The sequence below is a fragment of the Hippoglossus stenolepis genome, chromosome 15 (assembly GCF_022539355.2).
Source record: "Hippoglossus stenolepis isolate QCI-W04-F060 chromosome 15, HSTE1.2, whole genome shotgun sequence".
NCBI lineage: Eukaryota > Metazoa > Chordata > Actinopteri > Pleuronectiformes > Pleuronectidae > Hippoglossus > Hippoglossus stenolepis.
Genome location: NC_061497.1, coordinates 12,171,057 through 12,181,600, shown reverse-complemented (window position 1 = coordinate 12,181,600; position 10,544 = coordinate 12,171,057). Strand labels below are relative to the sequence as shown.

The 10,544-nt window shown below is 41.6% G+C and overlaps 1 protein-coding gene across 13 annotated transcripts in view; it reads right to left on the bottom strand.

Annotated features, from left to right (window-relative positions):
- Positions 1–3,574: 3,574 nt before the first annotated feature.
- nrxn2a (neurexin 2a) overlaps positions 3,575–10,544 on the bottom strand; it is a 125,419-nt gene continuing 118,449 nt past the window's right edge. For 8 of the 13 annotated variants that reach the window (XM_035179274.2, XM_035179279.2, XM_035179276.2 and 5 more), the window contains 3 exons: positions 9,442–9,770; positions 7,889–7,973; positions 3,575–6,126 (listed from right to left, as the gene is read on the bottom strand). In XM_035179274.2, coding sequence (XP_035035165.1) covers positions 5,324–6,126; positions 7,889–7,973; positions 9,442–9,770 — 1,217 coding nt within the window. In that variant the 3' untranslated portion in view covers positions 3,575–5,323. The remainder of the gene's footprint in view (positions 6,127–7,888; positions 7,974–9,441; positions 9,771–10,544) is intronic. The other 5 variants (XM_035179281.2, XM_035179284.2, XM_035179285.2 and 2 more) reach the window with 1 other exon arrangement.

Genomic DNA, 10,544 nt, shown 5'->3' with positions numbered 1-10,544 from the left:
TGACGTCATGGGGAGGGCACTTTTCTCTTTTAATTTCAAATTTATCCGAACATCATCACATTCAGTCCTGTGGAGAATTTCTTAGGTTTTAATTGATCAATTAACTTCACAAAAAGTGCAATCAATAAAATCAGTTCTCCTCAGTACACACATACCACCTGGCAGGTTGTCCCATGCAGCCTGGAGAAGTGGCCACAGATTTCCTGAGGCTGTCACAGAGTCTTCTTTCTCCTCATGTCACCTCAGACTGACTCCATCACGTTGAGACCGCTATGGTTGAGACCAGGGCTCTGTAGGGACCGAACCATCTGCTGCAGGACTCCTTGTCCTTCTTGTTGAAGATATGTCTTCTTTAAAGGGATAGTTCACCCAAAAATGAAAATTCACTCATTATCTACTCACCACTATGCCGATGGAGGGGTGAAGTGTTTAAGTCCAAAAAACACTTTAGGAGTTTAGGGGTAAACAGAGTTGCAGCCAAATCCAATACAATTGAAGTAAACGGTGAACACATCTTCAAACGTAAAAAAACAAAACAGAAAAAACCCAAAATGCCTCCATACTGGTCCTGTGGTGTCATCCAAGTGTGGACAAGCCCCGACATTCAAATTAGACTGAAAATGGCTCCATTTACACTGTGCTTTTAGCCCAAATGTCCGCTGTTATCAACTAAAAACAATATCATGATTATCACAACAAACCTTTAATCAATAACAATATAACAAAAGTCCAACATATATCAATATAATACCAATGCATTGTGCAAGCACAGTTAGCCCTGATTGAGCCTAAATAACACACCAGTCTGTAAAGTCGATGAATGAAATAGATAAATAGTGCTCATGAATGCATAATGCCAGGTGTCCACCACTAGCAGATTTTATGAAGGTATGTGACCCCGGCCTTTGTGAGGTATCATTCAGCAGCAACTAGTGATTTTAGGAGAAATAAGGTAGAAAAACTAATTCTGTTATATAGTAAATACAGTACAGTTCCAACCTCTTGAAGTTTAACTATTACTGAAAATGACTGGCCTTAGAAAAACTCAAAGGAAGGCTGATGAAAAAAGTCTCCCTTTTGTGTTCTACAGTTGAGTTACTGGTTTTTTTCCCCTCCTTTTGTATGTTATCACCTTCTCTTCTGTTCCTTGAACAATGTAATCACCGTGAGCCACATTGATCATTTCGGCCCAATTCTCTGGGCTTTAAAGTTCATCCAAAAATTCCCTCATTATCTACTCACCACTATAACGACGGAGGGGTGGCTGAAGTGTTTGAGTCCAGAAAACACTTCAGGAGTTTCAGGGGTAAACAGAGTTGCAGCCAAATCCAATACAATTGAAGTAACTAGTGACCATTTCTTCAAATGTGTAAAAACAACAGGAAAAAACATAAAACTCCTCCATACTGCTCCTGTGGTGTCATCCAAGTGTCATTAAATTAAACTTGAAACAAGGTCATTTACACAATTTTTTTAGACTAAATGTCCTCTGTTATCCTTCTCTGGAGCCACGTACACGCATGGATCACAGCGGACATTTAGGCTAAAAACATGGTGTAAATGACCAAGTCGGATTTAATGGAGGCATTTTATGATTTTTGCACAGACTTTGAGCTTAGACATAACTTTGTATATCTGCAAAATAGTAGTGAAGAGCATTATATTAGAGTGACCATACAAGTAATCTATAAGGCAAGTACTGACAGGATGAAGAAAACTTGGAGGAACAAGGGCAGGTCAGAGCGGATATGACGTGGTGTTTTTTGTTGAATTAGACTTGTGACATCTCAACAATGCCCAGCAGCAGCGTATCACATCCTGGAGCCACCCTCCTTGATGCCTGATGTCGACACAGTTTAGACATCACCTACTCCACACCTGACTTAGCCCACACGAGTATTCTCTGCTGGATTGAAATAAAATCCCTCTCAATTCTTGTATTTGTATTTATGTTGAAAAATTGATGGCTGCTTTAGTGAGCGCAACTAAAGCCTGCATATCACAACACTGTGTTAGCCTCTCTCTCTATCCTCCAGTTCCTTATGTACTCAGCAGGGGGTAGTCAAACAACACAAACCCTGTAACTGCTCACGAGCAAATATTGTTCACATTGGGGGAACCTTTTTCTAGAAATAATCTTCAAGTCAGGAGACAAAGTATATGACAGGACTTATGAAATAATATTAATATTTTTGCATTCTTAGCCATTGTGCATATGGCATTTCTACACTGTTACTGTAAAGAACACATGTGTTAATAGTGTAGCATGTGGGGGTCAACTAAATAAATTTCAATTTGAAGTTATAAATTCTGTCTTTATTGGTATGATACGTGAATGTAATAGCTCATATTCAATACCGTTACAGTATACTGAGTATTTAAAGGAGCACTCCATCCATTATCTGTACCTCACATACTATACTTGCATAATCATATTTGGCTGCCGGTTAAACCATCCATCTTTTATCCATACTACCTATCCTTTGAGGGTCGCGGGGGGAGCTGGAGCCAATCACAGCTCACATTGGATACAGCATGGCCATGTCACGTGTGTATCGCAGGGCCAACATAACCTACCATTCAATTTAGTGTCTCCGATTAACCTAACCCAGGAGGAAGACAGAGTACCTGGAGAAAACTCAGGAAAAACTACAACCCAGCCGAAATGGGATTCGAACCAGGAACCCTCTCGCTGTGAGGTGCATGCCCATTCCACCATAAGCAAATGGAAAAATAAGAAAATCAGTGGAGCAGAGGGTGAGATGATGAAATGTGTTAGTGACGCTGCCTGGTGGGCACCCCCAACCTTCACACTATGCTCCAGATTCATAATGCAGGCTCTGTGTTAAGCGTTTTCTGCAGATTTCAAGTCCAGGCCAAGTTCAGCACTGATAACTTTAATCTGAGTTTATGACCTTAAAACTGAACCTATTTCTGTGTGTTGTGAATCACCAGTGACCCCAACAGGAGTTCAGCTGGTGCAATATTTTGTTTGATATGAGCTTCAAGTTAAAAAAACAACTCATAACTGACATCACTTTAACAGTTCATTAATGAATAATGGACATGATACAGTGACACACCAGAGCTATGTACTGCCAGAATGAGAGAGAGAGAGAGTCAGAAAGACAGAGAGAAAAAGGGGGAAGAGAGAGAGAGAGAGAGCGAGATGATGAAACTCATCGCAAGACACATTTTTAAAACATACTACGGTCTGCAATTTATATGAAATGCTGTTTCTTCACGTTAAACATGTTAACTTATCTTGTTGGCAAAATGTCACCTTTGTAGGATTACATCATTGTGAGTTCATTGTGTTTCTTTGATCTCAAAAGACTCACAAACCCCAACGGCTGAATCACCCAAAAATGCCGACAGTACATCAAATTTATATTCAAAGTTTGTGGCCAGTAGAGCGCCACTTGTGCTGATTTAAAAGTGTGGCCTGAAAATCTAATTCACGCCTGCCTTTGTTCACCAGTATACGTCAACAATGTCTGCGTCCAATGATGAATGGCAATTCAAGGGAATTGTCTTTGTGCATCCACAAAAAGCAACACACAACACGGGTGTGTACAAAGTATATAATCAAGTGTATTTTCATCTCCACGTTCTGTACACATATTAAGATCAATTTCACATGAACACTATACAATAGCAATGAGTGAGGAATGGTATATTTTCTGAGCGCTGAGCAGCTCACGTTGAATGGCACTTTCATAAAAAAAAAGAATAACTGGAAATCACAGCATGAATAAGTAAATGTAGACATAACTCAACAGAGAAAATGGCTTTATATTATCAGATCCATTGAGTAACAGATTTAGCACATATAAAATGCACAATGCAACGAAATCAAACGATTTGTTCCGTCCTTGTGTTGTCTCTGCATAATCCCAACTGTAAATAATGCAAACACAAAGATATATTTGCAGCTATCAGAGTAAAGTGTGCTTCTTCTCTGGATTGAAGTAAAAGGCAATCTAAAATGTAACATTTTAAGAAGAGTGGTAACAAGATACATCGAAATATCAGAGAAATATCAATACAATTCACAAACCTTCAATTAGTCATCTCATAGAATAGTCTTTTAGTAACCGATAGAATAAAAAAACAATACAGTTTTGGCTGCTTAACAAGGAATATCTATGTCTCCGAGATATGTTTACATTTCATGTGTGCTTTTTGAATTTTCCCATGACAGTTTCGAGGAAAGGAGAAGATCAAGAGTGAGCCAGACTGTTGAGGAGGGTTGGTTCTCCCTTTCCAGGAAGCGATGAGAAAACCCTCCCCAAAACGTGATTCTGTGTTCCCAGAACCTCCTGTGAAGTTATTTTTTTATTTTTTGGGGGCTGCAGCGGTTTTTGATGTTTCTGTGAAAGCTGTTGGAGGGGGGCGGTCGAGGATATCAAGTCGGTTTATCTATCCACACCTACGCCCCCTGCGTACACAATGCTTTTTCAATCCGCCAGCCTCTATATGTACATACAAACAATGTTTACAGAGAAATACCTTCACTGGTGTAGTCAGACTTGTTCACAATTATCCCTACTTGGAATGACATGGCTCAATGACTGTGATGTCACACATAAAAAATTAAAAAATCTGATCCATCATGATATATGCTTCACTGACAAGAGTGTGTTGAGTGATTTAATAATTCATTTAAATTTGCTGTTTTTTTTTTACTAGAGCGCTTGACATCATGCTTCATTTATGATACTGCACCGGCAACATAATACCATCTTCTGTGAACAGAGGCAGGGTGACTGGGGAGTTTTAAAAACCACATAACATAAGATGGAGGCTGCAGAGATGATGTCTTATCCAAAAAAAGGCTTTCTTTTTTTACTGTTGTCAGAAATCCTGGGCTTCTCTCTGCTCATCTACCATAAAAACTCAATAATTGGCCTGTTCTGCCTCATGTATCATAATGGGGACACTTGTTGAGATAGAGCATTACAAAGAACAAAGAAAACATTTAGGCAAACCTGTCTATTTCTCAGCACTTTCTCCACTGTACCATATCCATGCTATATACAAAGCCAAAGTGGATATGCTTCTTCCAGCTTGTTAAAAACATAAAAAAAATGATACACTAACAAAGAATCTGTGAATGCAGACTGGAGCACACCTTGGAGCACAGAGGATGAGTCAGATCTCGTGTTCTGGACGAAGATTTCATCGCTAATAGGCTGCAGCTGTTTTTATGTGGCCCGTGAAATTTCACTGATGGTCGACCTGACAAAATCGGGGAGCGAAACGAGAGCACTCTCTCTCATCCTCTTGTCTCAGTCCAAACTACTCGCCCTCCTCTGCGCTCTCAGACGTAGTATTCTTTGTCTTTGTTCTTTTTGCCCTTTGTGATTGCCTTGGCCACAGAGGCCGTTGCTGTGCTTTTGTCTTTTACCACTGCTCCGTTGCCATCCACAGTGGAATTGTTGGCAAAATTGTGGCTCTGGTCCGTCTGGTAGGAGCCCTCATCCCGGTTGCGGTACTTGTACATGGCATAGAGGAGGATAAGAATGCAGAGAGCAGCAGCAGCCACGATACCCACCACCATCCCCGTGGTGCTACTGGACTCCCTGATCACCTCCACGGCACCGGGTTGGCTCTTTTCATCAGAGACTGTGGGATTGGCTGTGGGCACATGGGGAAAATTGGGGGGGTAAGTTAGTCCTGGTGTGTTTCGGGAGGATGGAGGAGCAGGGGGCAGAAGCACCTGGTCACGGGTGTTCATTTTGCCTGCGGGGATGTGGAGCTGGTCAGGGTTGGTGGTGGGAACATAAGGAGGTAGGGGGCGGGGTTTCTGGACTCCACCCTCACCGGCGGCGGGAGGTGGAGGAAGGACTGTCCTGTCAGTGACCAAGGGGGAGTTATTTTTGTAAAAGTCCTCGTCATCAGATTCCGTCATCTCCCCAGAGCCGAAGGCCGAGACCTCCACAGGGTCACCACAGTCCTCCTGGTCCGGGGGGCAGGAGGGATGAGGAGGGAGTATCAGGGATTCTTTGGTGGTTTCAAGTGGGGAGAGGAGGGTAGGGGGAGGAGGGATGACGGGGTAACGGGTGGCGATGGATGGGGGCTCAAGGGAATCCACTGTTATAATAGGCAACACTAATTCACCTCCTAGAAAGGAAACAGAAAAGGTAGGGGATCCTAAATTAGAACAGAATAAAAACTAAAATCCTGGCTGAACAAGCTGTGCTCATAAAAGTGGAGCCATAATCTGCTCATTATGTAGAAGATATTACTAAGCAATTAATCTAATATTAGCTGGCTTATCACTGGTATTATTTATTATGATTGCACATAATAAGCAGATTCCTTTAATACAAAGTTATTTACATAAACATTTGGCAAACGCAGGGAAACTAAATAAACCACCATGATGCTGAATGTTATATGCAGTTCTTGATTCATCAATGCAGAATTCAATTTAATGAAAACATAGAAGAGCTCACATGTAGACACAAACACACAAGGTGACCCATGAAAGGCGGCAGCTGAATGAAGAGCACATAACAAACAAGAGCAGTACATTAAATTGCCATGCTACTGAATGCACATCTGTAGGCAGGGGTTCAGGGGGTTGACAAGAGAAATCACAAGACAGGTTATTTAATTTAGGTCGTGGAATATTGTGGCTTATTGAAAGCAATAAGTCCGACCTGTATATCACCAGATGGACGATTCCTCACTAAATCCACTCGTATATATTACTGTATATGTGTTCTAACATCATGCATTGGCGATTGACTTTGATTGAGTGTCGTCTGGTCCTCCAGTCTGCAGAGTTTGGCTATTTACGGCTGAAAGGTTCTCTTTCATCATTATTTGAGGCACACTTCTTAGGGCCGGTCAACAACACACAATTCGGATAAGGTCAAATTAATAATTGAGGCACCCCCGATAAGGGCAGAGTCCTCCTTAAGTTTCACAGCTGGTTTCTGTCACAGTCCTGATGTGCCGTCTACTGTCTTCCCCTCTAAATGACTGCGGTGCACTTCATTAAGAGTTCCTCAAATCCAATCTAATGAGTTCCAGACATGACTCAGAAGCTGATACACAGTTTGAATTGATGCTTCTTGACTCTGTAACGACAATTCAAATGACCGCAGCTGTTTGACGGTGACCCTGAACAGATGAGTGTAAGGCAGATGCGGAAACATGACGCTGGGAAGCAACTGAGAATTTTGAAACGATGGCTGCCTGATGTTGATGCCTTTATCTACAATTTCGGGTAAAAGTATTACGCCGCTTTCAGTCATTCACTGAACTCTCGATAATCTCTGGAGCTCTCTGGAGGGGCTGCATGTGAGAACCCAAATGTCCAAGTGAGAGGATCTGGACTTTCTCCGGAGGTTCTCCAGGCAGCCCCCTGGTAAAAATTCAGGATAATGTCCGAATGTGCTCCATGTGCCCAGCAGGAGATTCTCCGTAGGATTCAACACGAGCAAGTGCGTGAGTTAATGCTATGTCTAACACTCGACCAAAGCTAAAATGAAAAATAACTAAAAGAAGACAAATATCTCAGGATGAAAAAGTGGTGCCATACACGTAGAAGACACCAACAAAAATGTCAAGATTTTGGTGATTGGCTGACACTGGTGTTGATGTGCTGTACACAAAAACACGCGTTCTCAGCAGCTGAATTAACATGTTATGTCCTGCCTCTGCTTGCAGTGCCATCCCTCACCTGAACCCTCCTGTGTTGTTGTGAACATGTCTGAGCAGAGAATCTCTTGCTGGGTTGTTCATGTGTGAAAGGCAAACTCCGGAGAAAGTCCGGACCCACTTGTGCGGACATTCTCCGGAGTTAATGTCTGAAAACAACCTTTAGTGGGATAAGAGCTGTATATTCCCATCTTTTTTGTCCTGGCTGACCCACCTGTTCCTGGTTCACACTCCTCCAGGTCCTCATCGTCACTCGGACACTCGGCTGAAGCCACCAAAATATCATCAGAGTTCTGCGGCTGAAAGGAAAACAGAGAAAATGTCGTGTTTTTGTTTTTTTTGGACAAATCTAGCTTTGTTCTCACTCTTTTATGAGCATGTTTACTGGCGGACTTTTTGCATCCCAACTGAGGAATAGCTGCCGCACTGTATCACTTTAGTGCTTTGGCTCGGAGCAACACTAGTGAGACTACACATCTGAAATGTGCCTATATGCAGTTCTTCTTTACCCCTGTGGCCGACTTCATGTGTTGACAAAAAGAAAAGCAAGAGCACCACTGATGGAGGGGAAAGTCTCAGTGGGCTAAATGTTGTACATGTTTTTATTTTATCTATTTCCATGTAAATTTGCAAAGACAAATTCTCACACGCTGCATCAGGACTTCAATATGTCTACATTTGATTTTAGGGCGCACAGTGACGCAGAATACCGAAGCAGAGCAGGGAATAGATGGTCCACTAATGGATTACTTGGTTAAATTGAAAATAGCGAGATGCCAATTTCAGGGAAACTGGACAAGAGAAATGTAATGAAAATGCACTATGTATTTTTATTAGGAGAGGCAGGGGTTTTGTTTAAAACGGTAGGACTCCAAGTGCTGCTGAAATCCTTCCAATTTGGCAGGTCTGCTGCATTTGGATTAAAATCATCTCATTTGAAATGGTGGTCGGTAACACTCACCACTCTGGATGCAGGATTGTGACTGCTCCATTTGTAGAAATCTTTTTTTTTTTGCAGGACTATACTAGTTCAAAAATATATTGAAGCATGAATCTAACACACTTAAAGTCAATTATGCGATCATTTTCAAAACCACATGAAGATTAATGATGTAAGATGTAGGACATTTATTATCATATTATTATTATGTAGTGGAATATGCAATATTCATTTATTCTACTTTTTATTGCCCAGAATGTTTACTTCCGTCAAGGAGGTTATGTTTCCGGCTGCGTTTCTTAGTTTTTTCTGTTAGGTCTTCAAAAAACTTTGGTGCGGATCCAGGTCAGGATTTTTTTCCCACTTTCCTTAAAATTGTTAGACGTTTTTAGTTTTTCAACATTTTTGTTGATTTCACAGTAAATGCAAAGACAAATTCTCACACGCATGTTTGGGGGACGGATATTTGTGAGTGTGTGTAATTTGGTGCAGATCCAAATAAAAATGCGGATAGTGAATTTAAATGAGGTTTCATAAGGAGACTGTTGGGTCAATAAACTTGAGTTATTTCTTTATATATCCTTTCAGATGATGTTGCGGTTAAAAATATATAAAGTCATTGTGTCAATAGAAGTTTGTTGCAAATCCAGAGGGACACAGTGATTTCTGTTTGAGACTCTCTCACACACACACAGACACAGACACACACAGACACAGACACACACACACACACACACACACACACACACACACACACACACACACACACACACACACACACAAATATGTACTATATATAACACAAATATCCCTTTATAGTTTCTGACCTTTGAGATGCTCTCCCTCAAGCTGGGCGATCGCTGCCTGCGGGTGGTGGTGGTGGCCATAGTGGTGGTGGTTTCCATGATGGTGGTGGACATATCGGAGACTGCCAGCGGGGTGGCGGACGTTGTGTCGGTGGTCAGCACAGAGAGTGAGTCCCCGACAAGACGCAGGTTCCCCTCCACCTGAATGCTGGGATCATTTTCTGCTGCCAATTTGAGCACCTGGAGACCATTGTAATACAGCCCTGAAATCTGACCCTGGAAAGGCCGACCCTTGTCGTTGCCGCCAATTTTAATGGCCGCCTGGCTGTTAAAGATGGTCAACTGTCTCCCTAAAGTTAGACAGAGACATAGAGAGAGAAAAAGGTGGAAAAAAAGGAGAGAACGATAGAGAAGACATGGAGAAGTCATATGGGAGAGTTTGCACATCATTTGAACCAAGGGGACTTTATTAATTATAGCATTAGTAGTTTGTAAATTAACTTGATTTAGATATGAACTTTAAAATGTCAATGTTAATTAGTAGCAAATCTATAATTTAGAATTTACACATGCAGGTTAAAATCATCAGAGGAGGTTTAAAAATCTTTTTAGTTTCCTATTTAAATGTTTTGACAATAATCTTTTGTAATATCATCAAGTTAGCAAATGTATATCTCATACTTTTGACAGAGATGGGCAAATTATTAAAAAGGAAGTTTACAATCTGTGTAACGCTAAAAGTCAATAAAAGCTAAACACTCCACCCTCCCTTGACTTCATCAACCATTAAGCCATTAAAAAATGCTCTGCTCTGGGTTCACCCAGCTCCTATTGTTTCACCTCCTTAAAGGGCCAATGATATTTAACAGCACTACTGTCAGCAGCTTCCCCCGATAAGTGGTGTTACACCGGAGGAGGAGGCCCGTGGTAATGGGCCCATTTCCGGAGAATACTTATTAGCAAAGTTAATGGATCCAAACAGGGATCTACTTAAACAGCCTGTCAGCGCCGTTTTGTCGCAGCAGAAGACTTAAGTGTGGGGAGTCTGATGTAGTCGTTGTAGTGCAAGGTAACACAGTACAAGGTTGGAGGGGAGAAGGAAAGGGGACGGAATTCGGTTCATG